The 26,169-nt window shown below is 34.7% G+C and overlaps 1 protein-coding gene and 1 non-coding gene across 4 annotated transcripts; both read left to right on the forward strand.

Annotated features, from left to right (window-relative positions):
- Positions 1 to 619: 619 nt before the first annotated feature.
- LOC126917742 (synaptic vesicle glycoprotein 2B) lies at positions 620 to 26,055 on the forward strand. 3 transcript variants are annotated; one of them, XM_050724974.1, is made up of 10 exons: positions 620 to 859; positions 21,089 to 21,327; positions 21,888 to 21,947; positions 22,074 to 22,157; positions 22,229 to 22,553; positions 22,958 to 23,079; positions 23,237 to 23,475; positions 23,629 to 24,070; positions 24,626 to 24,913; positions 25,399 to 26,055. In XM_050724974.1, exons 2-10 carry the CDS (start codon positions 21,291 to 21,293, stop codon positions 25,452 to 25,454), a joined length of 1,653 nt encoding a protein of 550 aa, XP_050580931.1. In that variant the 5' UTR covers positions 620 to 859; positions 21,089 to 21,290; the 3' UTR covers positions 25,455 to 26,055. The 3 variants fall into 3 exon arrangements, with proteins under 3 accessions (XP_050580931.1, XP_050580932.1, XP_050580933.1); XM_050724975.1 differs by lacking the exon at positions 620 to 859 and adding an exon at positions 9,549 to 9,755; XM_050724976.1 differs by lacking the exon at positions 620 to 859 and adding an exon at positions 20,165 to 20,322.
- On the forward strand, positions 19,300 to 19,372 carry Trnar-ucg (transfer RNA arginine (anticodon UCG)). The gene has a single exon. It is a non-coding gene; the product is annotated as a tRNA-Arg (tRNA).
- Positions 26,056 to 26,169: the final 114 nt, after the last annotated feature.

Consider the following 26,169-nt stretch of genomic DNA (forward strand, 5'->3'; position numbering starts at 1 on the left):
TGCCAATAGTTACTTTACTAGTTCTTAATCTTCTATGTTACAGATAATGATAATATGCAATGAAGAATTTGGAAGAAAAGTTGCGTTAGTAATAAAATCTTCTATTTGAAAAATCTGTGGACGAAATTAAATTCTAATGGAGGAAACATCGAAAAACATTACGTATGAGATATGTCGACACTTCGATGCATGTTATACTCTTCGTTTGCTGCCACATATAGAAATGTTACACATTAAAGAAATTCATAATTAGATTTTGTACATAAATAATACGAATCTACATAACACAAATCTCGTATCATTTTCTATACTTTTTCATTTTCAAAAAAGGATTTACTTGTGCCACTTTTCCCCTAAAATCCCCTAAAATACAATCGAAATCACAGAATGATCGATTTAGAGTGTGCAAAGGAAGTTCTTCCGGTCCAGCGTAAATTTATTTATCCAACGACAAGTTCGCGCTTAGCTAGTTATCCTTAACCGTGAGTTTTATTACTTCCGTGAAGCTGTCAATGGTCGTCTATTATCCCCCTTCGCGTGAGGTATACCTTTTTTCTAGTGCTGTGCACAAAGGAAAAGAGGGGGAAGGGGCCGCCTGATTTCGCGGTCCCGTGCGACGTCCCTGAGTTGGCAGTTGTACTAACAGATTGACAGACGTACTCGTCGCGAACTGACCCCTTCGTAGTGATTTAGTTATCTCTCTATCGACGCCTCGCCAACTCCTATAACTTGGATCGTAATAAAAAGAAAGAGGAAAAAAAGTGTTACCGGAAGTGTTGCATCAAAAGGTAACGCGAATTCTACGCTGAATGAGCTCCTGCCGGTTTGAAATCGTCTCGAGACGAGATATTATGATTAGGTGAGTAACTAAATTAGGTTTGATCTTCTTTTGAGTGGTCGTCCCGTCGTTCCGCAATTCAGTGATTGTTAGAGATTTTTCAGTGACTTTGGTCCTAGTGACAAATTTTTAGGTACAACGATACATGCGTGTTCGTAAAAACAAAGTAGTCGCTAAAAATCTCGTAGTTGATGCGACTATAAATAAACGAATAAGAAGGAGAAGAAGTCTATGGTATAAGATCGTTTGAATAAAGTTTGTTAGGCAATTATATTAGTATTAATGATACAAGTTAAATTAAGTAATATTAAATAATGTTTCAAGTATAATATATAGTTCGCTATAAGGAGGTTTTAATATTAACCATTTATTCAGTTGGATAAAACGATGATCATATCGCAACATCCAGTTTCCTTAATCCATATATAATCTCGGTAATGTTTAAGCTATTCATTACGAGGTAATGTTTAAGCTATTAATTACGAGGTAATGTATGATTAGTAAAAACCACAGAATTACTAGTTATAAAATAGTAATATCCTTTAAATGTTCTTTTTTCGACATTTCTTAAATAATCTTTTATATTCTTTTCTCTATAAAATTAGATTAGAGTTAATTAATACGATATCGTGGTTGTACTAATTTGAAACTTTATTATCGTCTTTTAAACGTTTTTTAAAAAAAATGTAAATCGACTATTTTATAACATTTCCAGCAAAAAATTAGATTGAAGTATAAAAGTATAAGTATTAAAATAGAAAAAAAGCTCGATGGTTATATATCAGTGTGAAACTTTGTTATTGGCTTGATCTCTTTAAATCCATTACTTAATTCAAACTTCCTTATTGCTTTAAGTAAAGATTCGCTGCGTTTTCGTGAAGTGCATTCCATTCATGAGCGAGTAAATTAAATGAACTGATGTAAGTAGTAGTATTTCGTGTGCATCCTAGTATTTGCAAGTGTCTAATAGGGTGCTAGTAGATCAAATGAATTCGTGGTGAAATCAGCTTACAGTGCTCGATAATAAGTCTAGTGGATTTCGAGCGGAAATAGATCATACCGGTCATTTGTGACACGTATGAACACTCGGGATAGTTGCAATGGTGTTTAAAGTAGCAAGTTCTGATACGTTTTATACACAGAAAATTCGAATAATATTTTACTTAAGTCTGCTGCTCTCGCTTTTTCTTCACATTTGTATGCACGTCTTCAAATATTTTCTATTCTTGAGATATTTTATTCATAAAAAGCATGGAATACGCAAAAGGTAAAATTACATTGAATATTAAAATTAAATATTTAAAAACACATTGATCCAACGAAAGCAGCAGGGTTTATGTTGTTTACCATTCTTTCTAGTTTTTCGTAAACTTACCTGAATCAAATATCATTATGAAAATGTACAACGTCCATTTTGTTTAATAGTCACATTTTGTTTAGTGGTAACAAGGATCAGAAAATATTTCGTTTAATTTTTCCTATACAGATAAGAGGCCTATGAGAAATTTAGATCAGCTATATGCGTTATGTAACAACATTAACAAGTCAGAGTTAACGATTGAGTAATGCATTAGATAATTAAGGTTTGAAGCTCGGTGCTAGACACTTTTCCATTCGAAACGACGTAATTTTCCGACCTCTAAATTTGATTTATGTGATGCAATAAATCGATGGAAAAGAAGTTTGTCCAGCATTGAAATATTGCCTAACCTACAAAAACCATATATGCCTATACCGTACTGGTAACATACGTAAGATTCAAGATAGTGTCTAGATCGTAAATTTCAAAATTCTTCATCATAGGTACAATTTGCAATAGATTGCCAAGTACGAATATGCCATAATGTGACGCAAATTGTTAACTTTATGGAAAGAATAAAGAAAGCAGAATATTATTAAATGATTGAATCCTTCGAAAATTTATTACGTGGTGCTTTATTCTGGCTTTTCGTTGATATAAGAGAATAATTTCTTTTTTAGAGCTGCTTAACTTCCCTACGATTTTATAATTATATTATAATTTAATAACGATACGCGAAAATATAATTTTATTATTTTATAACCTTTTAATTTTCATCATTTACCTAAGACTTCTTTCGAGTAGCTTAATTCTGTATCTCACTTTTTGAATGCACAAATTTATCATTTTAGTAAACTGTAGTTGAGAAAACAAAATTACAATCACGGATCTGGTTTCTTTAAAAGGAGTACGTTTTGCTTGCTAGTTTTCGAAACGGTTTGGTAAACACAGATAACAGCCCATTATTATCATATTTTGCACGGTGACATGAAAAGATGAGCACAATCAAATTGCAATTTTCTTTGAAAACTTAAGCAACATTAAAAAAATTACGACACCCGGAAGAATGGATCTTTAAAAAAAATCGACAAAGAACAGATGTTGAACAATTCAACGTCTTACAATAATTAAATGGTAATTGCACGAAGTTACAGCTGTTCGCAATTACGGTAGATGCAAAAATGTTCAAAATTCTAGAACTGTACATCATTTACTTAAAGATATATCTTCGATTTGAAAAATCGTAATATTGAAAACTCAGATAGATAAATGAAAAAAGAATTGAGAGTCGTAATAATAAAAACTGACAGAAGCATGTGCTTATTATACATACTTGGTACGTGTAGCGCGGAGTTGATCCTTTCAAAAAAAAAAATCATACGTCCAACGTCAGAAATTCAAATTTATTCGCGTTGGAAAATCAGATAAATCCGTGAGACGAACAAATTGAAATCTTGCAACAGTAATAAAACGAGGTAAACGTAATAGTTCACCGTAGGTATGGCGGAAATCTAGCACAGCAGCAACTGGATTTCCAATCTGATTTCCATCGATTGGTTGATTCTGGCCTCATTGATCGACAGATTTATTATCAGAAGTATACAATCGATTTACTGCGATTCTATCGAATTCAGCCAGAAGATGGTTGATGCGATATTTTTCTATCCTTCTGTTTATTCGTTCACGCAATCGTAAAATGTAATTTTTGTGAATAATACTTTGTTTAAAAAATGCACATATATATATATTTTCGAGACAAATATTTAAACTCGCGATCAAAATATTAAAATACGTTCTCCACGATGCAAGTCACGGTAAAGCAAGAGTAACCAAAAGCGAGACAGATAAACGCACGAAGAGTTAAATACTTGAAATATTTCATTATATCACGATCGATCGAATCAAGTCATGCGTGACAAACACGCATGATTTAATATATGTAAACCTAATATATAACATCGTAATAGGCGAAAATATTGGTTTAGCTTGAAATGCAAATGTCGCGATTTTGCAATGAAACCGATTTTCTCACATGGATCGCTATTTGAACCAGGATGTCATTGCCAACGAGTCACAGCGTGTACCTTCCTCGAGTCCTAGATCCTAGAAATTCAAGAATGGTGAGAAAATTAGGCTCCTTTGTGAATTCATTCAATTAGAACGAGAGATAAGCTCCTTGAACTGAACATAAGTAAACAAAATTAACATAGCTGGTTAATTAAATTCTGTAAATTAAAATCCGTTTTGCCTCATCTTTTCAACGACGAATATAAGTACAATGAGTGGATGACGGATTTTTATGTATTTATGCGTAGTTTAAAGATCCAAGGATGCATAATATGCAAAAATATACGAAATGCTGAAAGTATAGTGCTCGTTGTAATATTTGATAAGTATCGAGATACTTTTGTCGCTCACTGTATATATGAGAAGAGGTTATTGAGAAGAGAGCGTTGTATGACGCGAACTGCATCGAATTTCTTGGGTTCCGCCGAAACGACGCGCATTCAGCTCCCATTCAACTCGCAACATCCACCCACGCAATCACGCTGCAACCGTGCAGTACGTGACGCGTGATCCGCAAGATTTTTACGCTGCTTGCCGGTTGATTGCCCCCAGAGCACGTTGATGACGTCAGTACGCTCGATGATTCACTACGAGCAACTCGTGTACACGACGCCGGACACATATGACCGTGCGTGTGCATAATTCGCATTACTTTCACGCGTCTGTGTACATTGTACACCTGAACGCATTTACCGCGTTGATACATTCGGCCACGTTCGCGTTTCTTACCATGTTGGATTGTTTTTCACGTTACTACTTTATTCTATTTTTGTCGATTTAGAGCAATCCGAGCAATCCGATAAAATTCACGGTCATGCGAAGACCGCAGATGAAAAGCACAATTCATATTTCTCGTCTTTTATAGAGAAGGAATTTTAAAAGTTAACACGTATGTTTTGGCGATCGATGCAACGTCAAATCTGTCTCTGCATTTGATTTTCATTCTTTAACGATTTGCTCAATTTGCGCCGCTCTTTGGCCCATTTCCTACTCGCGTTTTCCGTTCATTGTCAGTCGTGTTTCTCTATTACTAAGAGATTTCTTAACCCTCGCATAGTATCCTCATAGATCGCAGACTATAATGATTTATGTTGGATCGTTTAAGTTTACGACATTTAAATTTCGCATTTTTTATTCTCAGTGTTAAAAACTAGTAATAAAGTATCCTTCTATTTCTGTTTCTATCGCTAAGAGAAATTTCTTAAGTATGCGGATAACATGGAAGAATGATTTATCGATACGCGTTATTTTACATCCCAATTTTATTATACGTATATGATCAGGTCTTCGGGAAATATCTCAAATGTTTGCCTAGACCGTATCATATATGCATTAACTAGAAAGTATGTAGTATAATGGGCATTTTATTATGTAGACGATATCGTAGGCTTCATAGGACTTGTAACTACTGATACATCGCTATGTGGTCTCCCAAGTTCAACAAAGTTCGATAACATCATCGTTGATTAGAATGCCAAAGACCATAGTCTGGAAAATATTTATCGCGTATCGTTTCGATCACGATGCCATTGTTTCGCGTTCTTAATCAGCCAGGAGCTAATGAAATCTATTTCTTACTAACCGATATTCCTAGTTCTTTCTCTTCTTTTGTACTTTTATTTCAAGATTGATATTTCTTATCTTACATTTTCATTTATTGAAATAAATATTTATGCGACAAATATTTCGATGAAATAGTTTTAATGTATCATTAGAGCCATTGTTTAATCAGAAGCCTCGTCAGAATTACAAAGTTAACTCTTCCTTACAAAACCGATAAAGATCCAGTATTTGAACCCTCACCATAGAAAAATTCTATATCCACGTTAAGCATTTATGTTATACATGTAATGCGACACAATTTATATTGGTATATCTGAAATTATATTGTGACAACAAATTTGAAACTAATCTGAAAATGTATATAGAAATTGGAAGGTATTTGTTGCAAATATGTATTGAATAAAAAATTGATATAAAGCGTGATAGCCATCTTGAGTATATAATAAGTGTCAAACGTGGTCTTACCGATTATCGAGCTTCATTAAAATATAATGGACGATCGACCGTTTAAATAGATCTGCGATCTTTGCGAAATAATTATACATATGCTTGTACTAAATATTTTGTAACACCAATATACATCAAGAACCTAAATTCGTAGCACAAGGGAAGTCCTAGCCCGAAATAGGACGAAGATCAAGAATACCAAAATTGTGCTCGGGGCTTCGTTTTCGAGAACATCGAGCTTGAAAAGTTGCCATCGCGAAGGACACCGCAACGAGCGAAACAGAAACGAATAGAGACAATCATTGCGCGGCGAGACAATCGATTACATGATAGTCATATATCATTGCGTATATTAATGCCGAGTAAGATTGTAAGACAATGCAACCATGTTTCTGTCCGTGTATCATGCCTGGTATCTCGATGACTGTGAATGCAAGACGCGCTTCATTTGTCCGTAAAAGTTTGCGACAATATCGCGAAGGTGATGGAAGATACCAGATACGTACTAACAGTTATAGGTTGACGGAAATTCAGGCGACCTCGAAATATGGACTAAACAGGTTGACTAAAATTCAGTAGAGTAAGATTCAATGGAATAGAATATGGCCCACTATGCTAACGAACTATAATTATATTTCTAGTAAATTCTGTCTTAATTCGAAATTACATGTAAAATCGAACTTTCTTTATAATTCCTTCAATACACCATAGACAGAATAAACATCAAGTAGTTCGAAATAAATATCGAATTTATCATCTGATTCTATTTTATAGGATCGTAGAAGTTGGAAACTCTAAAGGTTGGTTCGTACACGGTCAGTAGTTTAGTCAAGTAGCATGTAAAAGCGAATTTACACCGCTTTTATCCTCGTTTCATTCGCAATGATCATCGAAAGTTAAGAGTGTAGATTCGGCTTTACTTGCTATTTGACGGATACTGGCCGTGTCTGAATCAGCCTTTAGGTTAGTGGCGAGCTCGCAACGGTTTGTAGTTCGTGTGCATAAGACTCGAAAAGCTGGTTCCACTTTGGCGCTTGTTAAGCCGCCGTAAGATTTACTACAAACAGTGTCTCCATTATCACGTTTCTTTCAACACGAGTTGACGTGTATCTTTTTAAAGTTGGTAAACCCACATGATTGACGACACGATTGCTGCGCAATTAGCGATACATTCTCGTTCAATTTCGACTCTGTTCTTACCGTTGATTGATTTTATAAGCAACCAATTTGTCTTCTGGAAAATGCACAATCGTCCATCCCTCGATGTTTCGCCTTGCCAAAAAAATTGAGATGTATTCTTCGAAAATCGAGCAATGTAATTGTTAAACATTTCGTTTGCAAACTTGCGTTAAAATTATTTTTCAATCTCTCTGTATATTTATTTTCAGATTATTTTTGGTTACAACCGAAGGCTGAGTTCACTTTCCGATAAAAATTAAAACAGAAAACCTTAAACGTTTCCTAATATATTTTCCTAATCATTGTAATTTCCTGATATATAATAACTACACGGTAGCTGTTAACTTTAACTAGTTCAGTCGAGGCGAATAGGTTATGCGCTTTGTGTCAGAAAGGAATAGCAGACAGGTTAAGCAATAAGATGGATATGGAATACGAACGAATGGGGATTAGGCTTTTCGAGATCGATGGCATGAACGCGAAGACTCGTCGGTGATTTCGGCGAGTCGTTTCCGGAAATTTGTATCTCGCCATACCGTAAAGTACTTGCCTGACATTGTAAATAAATAATTACGGAAGACGACCAGCGTCGATATATCGTCGTGATTCTTATTTATTGAGAAAAAAAACATATTTTAATGTAACGTATCTACAAGAGGAAAATCACAAAAATACCGGTATTTATTTCGATTGTCGATAATATATTGGTTTCGATATAGCTTCGATGGGATAATACCGGTATCAAAATCATACAGGATTTAAAGTAACAATGAAAAGGAAGTAAGGAATCGTGCAAAAAGATTTTATGAGGAGCTGTTTTATTTTTTCGTCGGTAATGCGATTAAGTAATATTGCGTAAGACGAAGAAAAAAATAAGACCGAGTATTACGGTGCTTTTTATTGTTCGCCAGATACATTTGTCGAATTAATTTGATTTATCGTTTGTTTATTTGTTAAGCGACTCGTTAAATTTGCTCTTCTCGAACGGCGAGATTTCTTTTAAGGTGAAAATTTTTTTCTTCGCTAATGACCAGCAAAATCGTTGGCAGGAGAGCAAGTTCAGAAAAGTGTAATAAATCTGTCTAAATGCTCTTGTCTAAATTTATGATCGTACAACATGGAACAACGTGCAGATGGCGCGGAAGAATTCGAAACGTGTCCTTCGCTGTGCTTCGCGAATTAATTTATACGACAATAGTAAATTAATCTGAAAGCAATACCACAATTAGCTTGGATTTCGAACCAACGCTGAACTCTACTTGCTGCTGGTCGGAATTCCCATTTCGATCAAACATCGATAGCCGATAACGCGAAACAACTAGAGAACTGATTTAAAGGAATTGAACGTCTCGATTGATCCTCGTTTCGAACCGACTGTTGGGCCACGTGTGCGATTAAGATTGCCGTTCTGACGAATCAACGCTCTGCTACTGCTCTATTCTTTGCATATTTTTTTTGCATCTTGAAATTTTCCATATATTCCGCAATTTACCGTAATGTACCGTACCTTGTGGAATATTACGCTTCTAAATTTCCCACGAATGTATAAAAATTCGCAGTCTACTAATAATTAACCTTCCAATAATATCCACCGTCTTTCTATATTCTCGCGTATCACGCGTATTTTGTGCGATATCGCACTTTCGAAATTCCCCATAAACGCAGAAAAATCCACCATCTTACTGATAATCGATCTACTAAATATTATGCGAACGATATAATGTTTGGCAGGATAACTGACTAAACCGCAAGAAACGTGCAATGTCGAACGAAAGATCGCACTCGGCCGTGAGCCTCGTTACAATAAAATAATTGATATTAACATTAATCCATTGATAATGCATCATCGATTTTCCAACTATCGGTTATCGATTATCGATAAACAATCAATTAAAGGGGAAAAATGCTTTCTCGTGGGTGTCCAACGACCGACTCCTGTTATCGATGTCGCGGCGATGTTCGCGGGAATCGTTTACACGAGGTTACGCAACTGATGGTCGCGTCGTCGCGAGTACCGCGAATTTCTTCAGCGCCGTGCGCTTTTATGTTTCTCTCAAAGAGCATTCGCAAGCTGACACTCGCACAACACGAAGTGTGTCAGAACGAAACTTCGCTCTAAACTCATATAAAGTAATTTATTCATCAAAAGATGGATGTCGGTTTTCGCGATCTCGTTTGCTCTTTTTCCAACGACTCGTCGTTGACTCTCTGGATGCAGATACGTTTGTGTGTGGCTTCTACGAACGAAGAGTGGGGAATATTGGTGCCTCGTGGCCTCCCCTATATAAGGTTTGCGCTCTCCCATTGCCTCTCGGTTCCCCAATTCGGGCAACTTCTCCGAGACTTGGCAAACCGCACACTGTAAGTTTTACAATTCCTTTTTCTTCTATTTAACTATCGTTAAACGTAAAATTTCATGTCGATTTTTGGCTCAGACATGCCCGTTAACATTGCAAAGAGAAACTTTTCTTAATATTCTGCGATGATAATACGAAACAGCGGAAAAGACCGTGGCCTATCGATGTCAATGTTAAATGTGAAATTTGTATGAAACGCAAAGAAACGATCGTATCAGTCGATTCGTATTTATATTTAACGTATTTTTATCGAAATTGGTTATACCGATATAGGTCGACCAAGATGTATCAATATCACGGTGTTTGAGTACAGTTGGAAGATATTTAAGTTTGTTAATATCTCTTTGAAATTGTTAATATCTTTGTGTTTTCTGTTTCGCACAAATGGCACAATTAGGTTCTTCGATTCTATTGCGTTATTTTGAGAGATGATGGCGAGAAGGAACGAACGTCTTCTTTCTTGTTTGCCAGATCGAGCTTAGAACGTTCAATAGAAGCAGAGGACGCAGTTGTTCATGATTGTCTATGCTCCTGTTACTTATCAATGTAATTGAATCTTCAAGAATTAAAGATCTTATAGTGATGTTTACGTTTCGTCTATTTTATTACCCGATTTCCATAATTCGAGCTATGGAAACGAACCAGTTTGTCACGACTCTGCATTCGTATAAATAACGTCGGCCATTGAACCGTTTGAAAAATGTCAGTAAAAAGCCTATTTTCGCTCAATATGCTAAACACGTTATTCAGGATCAAAATTGACCAACAATTACGTCGACCGACATCACGTCGAATGAATCTTAATCTCAATCAATAAATTAAAACCGCATGCCGGCAGTTAGCCATTGGGATGGCGAACGTCTGCGAAGTAAACATACCGCGTTTCGTGTAAACACATAATAATTAAAAATGCAGGATCGCGAAACGTGGACATTGAGACTAGAGCATCTTATTCTATTCGGGACGTAACCGGTTACAACTACTTTTGAAAGGTTTTTGGCGTGGAAACACATCTTAAACAGCGTTATAACTTGTTCTATGGATCCTTGATTGGCTGCAAAACGTGTCACAATATCGACAAAGTAACAAATAAAATAACACTTCGTTAATTTTGACGTTACTGCCGAGAATTATAGATTGTTTAACAAATTTATCGCCCTATGGATACGATGAAGTTTAAAGTCATAACGTTTATGAATAAATTACAGCAGTATTTTAGTAAAGTTGCTGAATAATCTTTGATTTTATTCACCAATAACGGAATTACATTTGCCTCAAATTCAATTCGAAATCGTTCCTACGTGCGAGTTTCACAAATGATACGCTAAGATATTGTTATTTATTGTAGCGATTCTAGCAAGTGATTCCAATAAATAATAGAATTTGGATATAACAGAAAATGATGGTACTTTTAAATTTAAAACTCGGATTAATTTATCCGTAGTTCTCTGAATTTCTACACGTTTCTTAAGAATCTCATAACTTTTTGTCCGTGTAATTAATTAATATTAATGGCAAAAGATCAAACTATGTTTTGTTATAGAACATAAAAAAATATAGCGTAAGAAATTACGATGATTCTTGGAACGTAGAGGGAATAAACCTTGCCCTAGTGACGACGAGGTCGACATATTTATTCCCATTTTTCATATTACCTTATGCGAAAAATCGCTTTTCCCCACTGTCATCAGTTACGCTTGCGTTTTATCTCTGCCTTAATTAACAAGCTAACAAACGATTAATTTCCATCAGAGACGAATTTTCGTTAACGTTAGAACGCGTTATAATGATTTTGCAAAAATAAGCGCACTCTTTCTTGCGTAAAAACTAAAAGCATGGCTGCTTCAATAATAAACTTCATCAACTTCGTTTAGCTTGTTAAACTTAGATCAATCTTCAACATATATACTTACGTACGTTCATTTCGATTCTATTAATCCAATAATATTAGTTTGTTACTTCGGAGATATATATTTAGCGCAAGCATACATAAATGAGCTGCAATGGACGATGAAACGCTTATCGTAATTAATTAGTTGCGGATGTTTATGCGAATTCGTAGATATATTTGCAAATATAATTTCATAGAAAAAATAGAATTTAAACACGTGCTTGTTTCGCTTCGAAGATATCTTTAATAATTGGACTGTGAATGTTTATGCGATTCGTATCTTCATGAACAACCGAAGAATTGGGATCTGAATATAAACGTGTTTTAGTTATTAAATATCTATTTAGCCGTAATATCAATAATAATTTCTTTTCATTTTAATGGCATCATCGATGGAAAGTATCGTTCGTGTTAACATTAATGAAAATTTAAATTTCACGAGCAATCGCAACTTACTAAGATCTGCTAAAATTCCGCTAGTAAAATTCAACTTAACTTATTAACACGTTCATCCCTCGATCAGAACCTTTCGTAATACAATTAAAAGTTAACAAAGCTACATAAACGTTAAGTGGATCAGTTTCAATTCTTCCACGTACAAATATGATGCGATTTATTTTCAGTAGAAGTGAAATATCAAGAAACGCGATATTATTTACTATTGTTGGTAATTCTTGTCTTTCGGTTTGAGATGGCTTCCGGTTTACGCTTCCTCTTACAGGAGATATAATTTCCTATAGGATTAAGGATCGTAATTCGTTATAATTGAGATATAGGAAAATAACAAAATTATTATATCCAAGGAATTAACGATCTACGTATAGCGTAAGTAACGGTTAATTCAATTTTCCGTCTTAACAAATTAATGTGATATACAAGAGCGTTAACGAGTCGATGAAACAACGTCGAAACGAAAGGATCAAAGGATCTGATATCCTTTGAAGCGAATCGAGCAAAGTAACGGGGGCATCTCCCTTCATGGCCACCATCGGCATGTCATTCGATAGACTAGGAAACGAACGGGAACGTTTGCAAACCGAGTGATAGGAGGTGGCAGTTTGCTTTTACTCTTCGATACTCTCTGACAGTCACTTCATTTCCAAACGCCGCACCGTCTCTCACGGATCGAATATTATTTTATTATTATTTTATTATTTTATTATAGTCGCGCGTAACACGATAAAACACGTTCTTATTCGTGAAATCGGTGCGTCGCAAATTTTTGTGCATTCTCATGTTCTTTGTTATTAGATCGTCGATTCGAAGCTTCTTTCGAGCAAGTGTATTTTACTTATCGCAAAGAGATTATTTTTTAAAATTCTTAACTTTTAACTCTGTTATTCCTCCTCGTACTATTAGATACTATTTAATAAAAAAAAAAATCAACTGTTTAAATACTTTGCTTCGTTCAGTTTTGCTACTTTTTACAAACGAGAAGAATAAGTGGAACAGTAACAGAGTTAATTATTTTGCAGAATTATTTGTCATTATTCGTAGACAGTAGAGGACAGATTAAAGCTAGAAATTCATCGAAAATCGATGTTTGAATATATTTCGAAAGAAGGACGATGTACATAATCGCGAAGAACGTATTTTATTAATTTATTTATTAATAGTAATAAGCATGTTTCGGAAAATTAGTTTCGAAATTTTGAGTGCACGAGGTTCTTATCGATTTGCGCACTTTAATCGCTTTTTATAATAAACCGGTGGTTCGCTATAATAATTACAGTTGATTAAACGATAACCTTGACGAAATGTCATATAATTTCGATAAATTTGAGGATTTACATATGTGGTAGTTATCATTTCTCAACGTACCTGACTTTTATCATTCGATTTACTGTATTTCCGAGTTTCCTAAATTCGACCACCCTCTAACTGGTATGCAACATCAGTTGATCGATTAATCGATCCTTTCGTGTTGGACCACGGATCCTTGGATCGTAATTTCATGAAATTCCACGCTTCTTCCAGGAGTAAGTAATTTATTTGTTCGTTCTTAATTGCATAGATCAATTCTGACAATTAATTATTACTAATTTTTCAATAAATGCTGTTTTTCGCGTGTCCCGTCAAACATCTTCGATCGACAAAATTGAATTATTAGGATATTAGATAAGACACGAGATATTAAATGTCAAATTACGCTGCGAGTGATTTATTCATTCGCTGAAACGTCCTTCTTACTTTATCGTTCGCAAATCAGGTGAAATACAGTACCTTGTTAAATCAGATTCTAAGTAGGCTATGGAAGACTTAAAACTATTCAACGTGTTGATACGATGCGCAATTTAAAAGTATTCCACGTGCAAAATAAATCTTTTCTCGAGTTCCACTTTTTTAATTGCGCTCATTTTCATACAAATCTGAAAAGAAATATTATTACTTTGATATCTCTAACGTTCTTCATAAAATATTCAACGATTCAGAAATTTCTGTTCTTACTCGATCAAGCTGCTTTACATCGGCCTATCCCCCAGACAAGGGAAATTATAGAACGCGAAACAGAAGAGGAACGCAAAGGAGTCAAGAAATCCATTTACCATACGTTTATTTTTGATTGAGAGAGATCATGAATCAACGATACGCTTATCGAAAACGTGCCAATTAGTTAGCAGTGGTAGTAGCGTGGTGCGAACCAGTCTTAACGAGTATGATGACACCGCTTTTCAGCGACGGCATCGCTTCTCTGCCGCCGGTAAATTTGTCGACAACGAGACTGATTATTATGTCCTTGCGAGACTGACGATAATTATAAACCGCTTTACTTTCAGTGCCACACGCTTGACACGCCGATTAGAGCTTTCGAGAGCAGCTTGACCTCGTTTCCTTTTCGCACCGTTCGATCCGCAATCGCGATCCACGTTTTTAATCAAACGCGATCCCCCGATTAACAGTCGCGTGACGGTGATCAACGCTCGAGGTTCGCATTGATCGCGAATTTCATCAATTTTTTCTATCTGCAATGGCCATTATCTATTTTACGAGTTTCTTTACCATTTATCTTTATTTCAGTCAGCACGATGTTCGAGTCAAACTGAGTAATTTGGTTACGAACAATTTTTAAACTACCTATATTTACAAGCAGATTACATATTTAACTTGGTATTTATTAGCAGCGTGATAAATAGCGAAATGTATCGTAGATATACATCGACAGTTCGACGATCAAATTTTTTGTTTATTTGTCATTCGTAGTTCTTCCTTTCGCGGTTCGACCAACTTTCGAATTTACAGCGCGTTATGTCGTTTGCTTTTTTCTTAAAATTTGCATTCACTTTCGTGCGAAAGACCTTAGAATATAAAACTCTTGTACCAGGATATAACTTGTACTCGTTAAAAGAAGATTTGTTCGACTTGTAATTATCGTAAGTCACTAACGTGCGTAAATTATTCTTATTTGATAATTAATCATTCTTATAAATAAATGCTACGATAATTCGGTAGAGTAATATTAACAAGCGGCGAATCGAAAGACATAGATGCACGAGTATGTAACTTGGAAGCCTCGAAACGGAATCCTACGAGGATTAATTTATGTTAATTCGACATCAATATCGTTTCAGTTCCATCGCTTTTATGGGAAAATCGGCAAGGTCGAAGTAGTTCTATGATGGAAGAGGAACGAAGGTGTAGCAACTGTTTTCGTGCGACCGGATTGAAAAACAATAGGTGTAACGTCGAGAAAGATCGTTCGATGTAGAATGTAGGGGATTAGTACAAGTGTCGTATGTTACGAAGATGTCTTGTTTAAATAAAACATATACGTATACAGTATTCCTACTGTTTCACAGGTTACTTCGTCTTATAGAAGAGAACGAGAATACAACATTCGTAACAATCACGTGGATTCAAAGTTACAATTAGTAAAAATGAACTTTCCAGTTGAAATTGCAAGTCGAAATTACTTTTCGTATTTAAGAAAACTTTTCTCGTTTCTCATGCTGCAAAAATCCCCTCTATCTACGTTAAATAACCAGGAATCTCGGTAAAAACGTAAGGAGTGTTAAAAGATCATTCGCAACTCGAGTAATCTATAAATACACGTTTCACACGTGTAATATTACACAATTCTTCGCATTTTTCCATTCCGTCGTGCCGTTATTGCTATTTGATTATCGACGAAGATTTTTCAAGAAACTATATCTTTCGTAATAACAACAGGAAACAATAAAAACACAGATGTCAATTGCTTATTTGCGAATTTATTAAATAGTAAAGATTGGTTCGTAGGAACGTAGTTCGATGATGATCGTAAAGACTATGGCCTTTGCAGCCGTTTATAGTCATTGCAGGTACAAGAACACTGACCAATTCGAGACTGTGTTCTTGAAACTGTCGACCTTTTCGTTTCTATTTCCAGCATTTCCGTATCCACCTTGTTAGGTTGCGAGATATTTAAAAAACAGTTTCATTCAAATCAGTGTTTTCTGAACATGTCAACGGATGGCTACTCATTCTTATTATCACAGTTTATGATTCATCCTCGTGATAAACAACGTTATTTTCTATTCTGTTACTCGGCTGATGTTTGATAAAGCTGTAGAGAAAAGCTCTACGCATAAAAATTTCTTCTTCGAGGTTCCCTCTTTTTTTTCTCTGCGGAGTTACAATTCGAGTTAAGATCTCTTTAATTGTCTCTTTGCCAGCAACCTTAGCTTTTATCGTAAACGTCGGAAAGTTGGTCGAAGAGCTCGTGACGTTAGTACTCTCGCGAGTTATGTAATAAATACAAATAAGAGTAAGATTATTTTCGCATATTCTAAGAACCAGGGTTTTCCTGTATGAAAAGAAGTTTTCACACTCTGAAAGATATTGGTATAAACTATTCCAACTAAGTAAACTTTCAGGGCGTACTGTACATGTCAAATTTATCGCACAACAGATATAATTGACGTATATCTGAAAAATCCGAATCGCAAATTATATGCGTAAACGTTTATACAGATGACAATTTATAAATATTGTTATCAGCTGAAAGTGCTATTATGTCTCGTTTTATGTTCTGCAACGGCCTCTATGTTGATAATGAATCACGTACGAAAAGTTACGATCATTATAATGACAAGTTCGACCGATGTAAAACGTGTAATTAACTCGAAAATATATTGTAGCAAATTAGAGAGAAGGAGAGACGGTAAATTCGTTTCTAATACATATTCGTTAGAACTTTGGACGTCAAAAAATAATCGTAGAACGATTTTTCTATCTTTTATCAACCTATGATACTTGATATTTTGTTAAATTTAATAAAAATTCCGATAAATACAATTTGAACGTACAAAATATCTTCGAATTTTTCAATGAAAGATCAATTTCCCCTATGTTTGCAAAATTAAGCGACGATCAAGCGAATTAAAGATGTTTCAAAAATCGTAAGATTTCTTATACCAAACGGGATAAAACGGAATTCGAGTTTTAATTCTCTGGACGCTGTTTGCGTTGATTAAATTTATTCCAGCGATACCATAGAAGACATCTATCGCTGTAACTAATGCTGTAACTAATTCTATTTAAATTCGCTCAGTTTAAATTCCCAAGAAAGGAATTAAATAATTGACGTACTAGATTCTCTATAGATTCTCTGCTTAAAAGGTTTTCTGTATTAGTGCCAAGAGTGCACGTGGTGCACAGATCGCACCTGCAGCACGCATCATCGTAGATGGCAATTACATTACGACGGATCATTGAACTTAATTTCACAACGGATAATTGACAGTTTAACCGATGTAGTTAATTACGGTGTATCGTACAACGACCTGAATGCGATACTATTTATTAAACCTTTTAAAGACACGATATAGTTGATATAAGTCACGATTAGATGGCTAATTTAAAATCAAATTCATATTTTTAGAAATATTTATTTACGTATAAAATTAATGAAATAATACCGGAAACGAATGAAATAAAAAAATGTTGAAATATCAGATTTTACTGTTAATTTTCACGCGCGAAGATCTTCGAACGTAGAATCACGAATTAAAGGAATATTTTCCTCGAGATAAAGGCATACTTATCTTGCATTATTGAAAAATAGCAGGCGCGTGTTAGTCCACGTTTTGATTTAATCAATACGAAGAAAACATTTGTCGAAAATTTATTGGGACACATTCCGCGCAAGTAAAGGCTTCCTTCGAATGATTCGATGTATTCTTCTTTACATACGCGAAATCGTCTTGTTATCAAGGAAAAGTAATTAAACTTCCTAATGTCAGCTTCCAATATTACGTTTAAAGTACTTTTTACCACTACGATCGTAATTGCCAGAACGCTATACGTACATAGTTTGTGCGTTTATTTCAATTCGATTGTTCGTTTTAACTTGAGCGAATTAGTATAGAGAAATTCTATGATAGAATCTTATGGAATACTTTCCAAGAAAATGTAATAATACAACGTACTCGGAAATTTAACTATCACTAAATATATACTTTACATTAACCTGATTAATATTAATCATCCATATAATAATAACGTTATTATTAGGTATAGGGTAGGTACACATGGAATACTTTGGACAAAGGTGTTAAGTTATCGTACAATTTGCATTCACGATCGAACGAGTAATTAACGTGATTAATTTCCTACCCAACTCAATCGTGCACGCATCAGTTTGTCACGATAATGATTAAAAGATTTTGATCGAAACTTTGTATTTACATAGCTGGCAAAACAGCTTATCGCGATAAGCATCTGAAAAGATGTTCAAATCTCGCTTTTTCTATTCAGGACACTCTTATCAGTTTTCTCGCGGTAATTAAAAACGTTATAAGATATATCAAGAGACGTACGTATATGTTAATTAAATAACGAAGTATTTATTTCTGACTGATCAAAATTATAAAATCAACAGATTATGGTGGAACAAATGTTCACGAACAGAAAATGCGCGCGTAGAACGAAAGAAAAGAGGAAATTAATAGGTAAAATGGGTCGTGGATGATGCCGATTCACGAAGTCTGCCGAAGGTTTCGAAGAGACGCGCGTGATATCGTCTACTTAGCGAGTATTTGGTACAGGATGTCCGTCAATGTCTGCTAATATTCGGTCGTTTTCTAGAACGAGACGAAGACACGCCTCCCTCGCAATTATGTCGTTGAGCTTTTCAGGGTCTGTAATGGGATTTGCCAAGGTATTCGATTCAACATTTTCTCGAAATTCTTCTATTTTTCCTATATCTTATTGCGTTGGATATCGTCTGATATCAATTATAGAAAATTCCAAGGTAACATAATTACGTGCAAACTTATAAACTCCAAACTTTTCAATTCAATCGCGAATCTAACAGCAAGGTTACAAGCTCTAATTTATATTTACTACGATAAAAATTCCATCTTATAATTATGCAAAACAAAGGATAAGCTACGCTCTTTATATAATATTCTATATAATTTAAACAAGTTTTCAAGATAGTCAAAGTTACTCTACAATTATTATATAAACCATCGCTAAATTACCTATATTCCGATAAATGCAGATTTATAATCGTTTGCGCGTTAGAGCATCGATGTAGAGCATTTATTTTTATCAAATAATATCGTATATTAGAAGCTGAAGTGTTTAAGCGATAACGTTAATTCGTATCGAACGATAATAGGGGTGACATTTTCTTTAGTATTGAAATATCAATTTCAGAAAACTACCCTTCAACGACCGTGTGGCCTAACGGATAAGGCGTCGGACTTCGGATCCGAAGATTGCAGGTTCGAGTCCTGTCACGGTCGATCCTTTCATTTTTTATTTTTTTTTCTTTTCATTTTGATCGCCCAAATTAATTTCTTTCCCTTTTCTCGTAAACATAATTATTTTCCTTGAATCGATCTTTTACAACCCTATCTAGTCGTATCATCTATTATAAGAAATATATCGGTTGAAATTATACAGGGTATCCCAAAATATAGATTCAATCCAAAGAAAAAAAAAAAAAGAAAAAGGAGAGAAAATTTATGTAGAAAAATTTCCTTCGAGGCTTGTTTTTCAAGTTGTAAATAATAAACACCCCATAGATTGAGTTTGAAGCAAAAATATAATCGCCAGAAACTTCGAAACTAGTCCTTTATGTTAGATAATAGCGGTTGTATAAAATTCATTGATTATAAAATATAAATTTGTCAACGTTGAACACTCTGTAAAAGAATAAACGAAGATTAATGTATTTATGCGACACGCGTTTTTGCAGATCCGTGTTAGAAACGTCGTCAGAGCTTTTATACTCTAACATTAATCACGCGAATAGTAAAAAGACAGACGACATTAGGAAAAAGTTTCGCAAAAATTTAATAACTGATTTGAAATAGTTGTACTAAAAATAAAGATACTCTTGTTAGAGTAAACAAGAAACCCGGTTTCCCGGCATCCAGTTTCAGGAAAAATTGATTTCAGCTCGTTCCTTTTATTTGGATAAATATGTATCAGTCGAGTTTGTTTTCACGTTAGATTGTATCGAGGCTGTTATGATAATTCAAGAAATTATTCATAGCCTGATCTGTTCAGCCATGACGATATTCTCAGTGTATAGTTTACGAGACTTTGTTCAGTCGAAAGATAGCGCGGAAAACCGACTGTTACGTATGTGATGGCTAGTTGCGTGGAGCATAGAATTGTGGGAACACATAATAATTAAAGTGATCATAGTGTTTATATGTTAAACGAGTGCGGTCATCTGCGAATCAAGGTCAATCTTTGTAAACGTATAATACAAATTTTTCGTTTTATTTTAATCGACGTTTCATCTCGTGTCCAAAAATTCAATTGTTCGCCGATGAAAAAAAAAGTGTCTTAAATTAAAAAGAACGAAAATTTAGAAAAGGAAAAATCCTCGACGATTGTTATAAATTACACATTAATACGTAACATTTTCCTTGATATTAAAGAGGGACTGAAACTTAAGTACCCTCGTGACGTGCGAATCACGTCCCTCTTGCAAGATGCTTCGTGCAGACCTGATTATCGTTTCGTTGCCTCTGATTTCAAATCGTTGCCTTTCGGAATGTTACGACCCACGCCCACTATTATCGCTGCAACTATACGAATTGGCCCTACTTAAACCATCGATATCGTTTCGAATGGGAAAAGTAAATTCCTTCTGACTTGTCTGTTCTTAATTCCCCATCGAACGTTGCAGTCTTCGTAAAATATATTATAGTAGGAGATTAGTTGAGTGCAATCGATATTGGGGATCTCAAATGTACATGTCAAATTATTAAAGCCAATTTTATTATGAATGTATCGTTTATGATAGCAACAGATAGCTTCTGTACGTATATCTTGCCTGTATATCTTAATAAGACAACCTTTTGTTTAACGGAGCAAGACTTTATTACTTTCACTAGCTTTCGTGTTTTTGTTTAGTGCTCTTAGCGAAAAGTAACGCGAAATACATACCCTTTTTCTATATATAATGTGTTGTATATGTTATGTGTTTTTATATCGCGTTTCAGCTCACAAGTGAGCGTAGAACCTAGCCCCGCCGACGAGCAGCAGCAGATCAGCACAGATTCAGCAGAAAGACTTCGCCGAGATCCAGCAGCCCGCAAAAACAAGATCGATCTAATATCGAACGAAGCCCATCGTCGAGCACGAAGATTTCTCATCTAACTCTATTACAAAGCCAAATTCACCCAACTGCGCCGACATCGTAGAATGGTAGAGAGTGAACTTAATTCAAAGCACAATCATAGTACGTATCTTTAAAAATCTATTTCACAAAGTAGTAAGTTTAGGTTTTATATGTTTACAGTGATTAGACGACAATATCTACGATTCATCTGGCTTGAATCGTGTTATTGATACATTGCGTACAAAACAGTCGAAATCCGAAGAATCGTAATCCAAAAGGATCATAAAATTGCTAAAATTCGTAGAGCGATACTTTTACAATGGATTTTCGCATAATTACTTAGTAAATGTCTTATATCCATGCGTTTAACGCTGTGTTTATAAAACAACAGAGGTTAAATGTACTACGAATGCTTAATAAATCCTTCTATAACTTCTAGTAAAACTGTTCATTCTTTATTAGAAACGATAATACGATCGATTAAAGATCTATTTTAAACAGAACATTCCGAATGTATCGTAATGCGATGTATGAATTCAAAGGAAATACTATAAATATTAAATATGATTATTATATTTCGCACTGATTTAAATAATATGCAATTCTTATTTCGAAATCATTAAGTGGTACAGTTATATAGGAATAAATTAAACACGAACCTGTTTTCTCATTTATTTCAGAGTGTGATGTAAAAGACGAGCGGCTAAACGGCTGTGGCTCTAAGGATCTCGAACTTGCCCGTAAGTACTATACAGAAATTCTGTCTATCCGTTAACAAAAATTAAAACACCATATTATCTTGTGCTTGTCGCTTAAATGTACCAAATGTATATATTACACGAATGTATTACAATCTTCCGTAACAGGTATTGGAACGACGGGCAAGACCCTAGATCCAGAGAAAGGATCCATCGTTAAAGCAGATTTTGAGAAAGCCATCGAACTTACCGGTAATTTCGTTATTTCTTTTCTTTCCCTATATCAGAATACATATATACGAATTTACGTGGATTCTTTTCAGACTATGGCAAATTTCACTACTTCCTCCTCACGGTGTGCGGCTTCGTCAGCACTAGCGAGGAGATGGACGTAATCTCTATGTCCTTCATTCTACCTAGTGCACAATGTGACCTAAAGCTCGATACCCAAGCCAAGGGATGGCTCAACTCGATCATCTTTATTGGTATGATGGCGGGTGCTTACGCCTGGGGCTCCGTAGCGGATGCCTTAGGTCGTCGAAAGGTTCTCATCGCCATCTCTTTCACGAATGCCCTTTGCATCGTTGCCTCCAGCTTCAGCCAGTCCTATGAACTTTTCATGTTCTTCCGTTTTTTAAATGGCGCTGCGTAAGTCGATCCATCTACGCTTTACAGCTAAATTATTAACATCGTTCATTTTTTTATTATATACACTCTGGCCAATTTCATCGATGTACATTAAAATTACAATTTGAATATTTGCAACGGCGATTTCACCGACGATTTCGTCGATTACTTCGATATGCTACATACCGAGAAGCGTATAGAATAAAGTGGAACGAAATATGGGGGAGAAATTATTTTGCGTTATTCGCAACTTCTAATAATTACTCTTAATATTCTTTAACAATACACGCTTGAGTTGAGTTAAAACGATATGTTAAAATGGGTCGTAGATTATTAAAAAATACTAAAGTTTTGTATTATATTATACTTTAATAGTGATATTTTAAAGGATATATCAAATTTTATAAGAATTCGTTGATTTTTAGACTTGGTGGCAGCGGACCTGTGATCTGGTCATATTTTGCTGAATTTCAACCAAAAGCAAAACGAGGCTCCATGCTGTCCTTCATGGCTGCATTCTGGACACTTGGAAACCTCTTCGTTGCTGGTAAATCTACGTAATCTTTTGATTAAATTTAATTATTATTAAATTAATATCACACTATACTCGCGTCATTGCCGTTTCTTGTTACAAGATAACATTGTTGTTTCAGTCTAAAAAGAAATTTATGGTTTAATAAATGAATGCTTCTTTTTACCACCAGGTTTAGCATGGTCGATCATCCCTAACGACATCGGCATCGTAAGCTCATCGTTCACGTACAATTCTTGGCGAATCTTCCTGCTGATCTGCGCTGCTCCATCGTTTATCGTCGCGGGGCTACTCCTGCTGCTCCCTGAATCCCCCAAATACCTCTTGTCCTGCGGAAGATACGAGGAGGCACTCGATATTTTCCGTGGGATTTATGCCATTAACACTGGCAAACCGCGTGATAGTTACACGGTAAATACCACATATTCGTTATTTTAATTAGCACTAAAAAAATTTATATTCATATTTAGATACGTAACGATATAGACCATCTTACGTTTTATGAATATAGAAATTCAGAAAATTCGAAATAGTATAATTTTAATTGTTATGATACGGTTTTAGGTAAAGGAATTAATTTTGGATGACTTCCAAGAACCGGAACCGAAGAAGAGTACCGTCGAAAAAAACAAATATAAAACAATGCTCGCTGACATCGTAGACAATAGCAAGCAACTGTTCGTCTCACCGATACTTCGTTTCACCGTAATATCGATCATCATCAATTTCACTTTTCACATCGGTTATTACGGTCTCATGATGTGGTTTCCGGAATTATTCAATCGTTTCGACGAATTCCATCGTGATCATCCTGATGAAGTTGCTTCGATATGTCAAGTAACCGAATATGTAGTTCAAAAAGGTTCTCAAAGTATCGAGAATTTTTGCTTGGATAAAATTGGCGCTTCCGTTTTTATGGAATCGTTGATTACCGTCGCATCCGCCATACCCGCAAATATCGTCGCTGTTTTAGGAATGGATCGTCTTGGTCGTAAATTCTTTTTAGGTAAGCATTATTTGATATTTGCATAAGTACTTTATCACGCGCTATTAAATTTTTAACGTATTTTTAGCGTTTTTTTCGTAGATGGCCGATTTTTGAGAAAGGTAGAAGAGGAAAGACATTTATTATTTTTTACATTCGATAGATTTTTTAATACCACGTATTTAATATACAACGTGTTCAGCGTCAATTTTGATATAAAACTTTAATTTTCTGTAGTTGTTAATAGATTTAATCTAACGTAGTAGTCTAAAGCAACAGAATTTTACAATCGTACTCGTGGATAAATAATAATGGATAATAAATGTGGATAGTCTTCTAAAATGAAATTTTTTGATGTTAAAGTAAATCTTCGAACTCTATTGTAATATATAACTAATAATTTAATATTTAAACATTTTTTTCTTTATTCCGACAATTGTATTTTATGTAAAAGATACTTTGTCCTCTTCTATCTTTTTCAACGAATCTACTATTTACAATGATAACGCTAAGAATAACGTATAACTGCTTAGCATTTATGCAAATGACAATGTAAATAAAATGCATTATTTGCAGTGTTCAGTACATTTTCGTCAGGACTCTGTTCAATCGGACTGTATTTCGTATACAACAAGCACCATAATCTGATCGTTTCGGCAATCTTTAGCGGTGTGATAAGCTGCGGAAACGCAGCCTTAGACTGTCTAATAACCGAAGTTTTCCCGACGCCACTTCGCGCTACAGGAATTGCTATTTCCATGGTCGCGGCCCGTCTCGGTGGAATTATCGGTAACATCGTAATAGCTCAACTCCTCGACATGTATTGTCCAGCACCAACTTTTATTGTTGCTGCTCTTCTAATAGGTAGATATCTTTAAGTTTTTTAAATGCTAATTAAAATGCTATTAACGTTAAAATTTATGTTACGTCGATTTGTATACATCGCGTAAATAGTTACATGGAAATCGGTACATATTTTACAAGAAAAATAAGTAAAAGTGTCATCATCTTTTATATATTGCTTAAACTCATTTTAGCAAATGAATTTGTTAAAATCTATTTATACATCTATATTATGCCATGGGCATAATTCTTCTATCTCTAATAGTTTCTAAGATAGTTCCCAAAAAATGCACTTCCAATTTTAAACTCAAAACAGAAGAAAATTACCTTTGACTACTTGTTAAGACAAGCTCGCTTACTATACATATAGATATGTTTATCGAACAAAAAAACATCTTTTTGAGATTTCCACATTTTGAAACAATTTGTATTTTTTTCATTTTTATCTTTTAATTAATAAATGAATTGAATTTTACTAAATAATATAAATTATATTTCTCTTACAGGTGGAGGATTATTGTGCTTGTTCTTACCAAACACAACACGGGAACCACTTTCTTGACACCAGTGGAAAGTTACATCAGACCAACTAAATCAATGTACAATCATACACGTACCCTTCCAATTGCTAAACTTACCATATTTCAAAACAACATATTGTATGTTCATGCATTTGTTCGCATTTACTCATGAAACGATTCATTGTAAACAACGTATGTCGTGACGATTGAGCATCACATTCCTATTTTACATATCAATCTCGAATGACAATAAACAAAGTTGTATTAACAATTAGAATTCGTAGTAGATAGTAGAGGATATGTTTCTCCAAGAATAAATGAAACACGAATGCACAATTTCCTACAGTATCTTTCTTTGTAAAAAAACAAAGATATATTATTTCTATTACATGTTCAAATATTAGATATATCGTGACACTCCAATCGTGTGTGAATTTTGTGTATTGTTCGCTAAACGTGAAATGTAGATACAGCATTTACGCTGATAATTCATGTGGTGTTTGTAAAATTTTTGTTATGTACTTTTGTATCTCTTGTCCATACTCCTGACACAGCCATCATATTTATAAGATATAACGATTACAAAATGTCTGAAATGTAAAACAATGTAACTATGAAAGAAAGTAAAGAAATTTAAGAAAATTGAGCTTTTTCCTCTATAGCGTACCCATAATCCTTTTAGATTTTTATCTTAAATTTTATTATTATAGAAATATTATTAAATTTTAATAGAATTTGGCCTAAATTATTTATTTC

The sequence above is a fragment of the Bombus affinis genome, chromosome 6 (genome assembly GCF_024516045.1).
Source record: "Bombus affinis isolate iyBomAffi1 chromosome 6, iyBomAffi1.2, whole genome shotgun sequence".
Lineage (NCBI taxonomy): Eukaryota > Metazoa > Arthropoda > Insecta > Hymenoptera > Apidae > Bombus > Bombus affinis.

Coding starts and splice junctions, on each gene's coding strand:
- LOC126917742 (XM_050724974.1), top strand. CDS start 21,291: ATGGTAGAGAGTGAACTTAATTCAAAGCACAATCATA. Junction 21,328..21,887: donor TAATTCAAAGCACAATCATA/GTACGTATCTTT, acceptor CATTTATTTCAG/AGTGTGATGTAAAAGACGAG. Junction 24,914..25,398: donor TGTTGCTGCTCTTCTAATAG/GTAGATATCTTT, acceptor TTTCTCTTACAG/GTGGAGGATTATTGTGCTTG.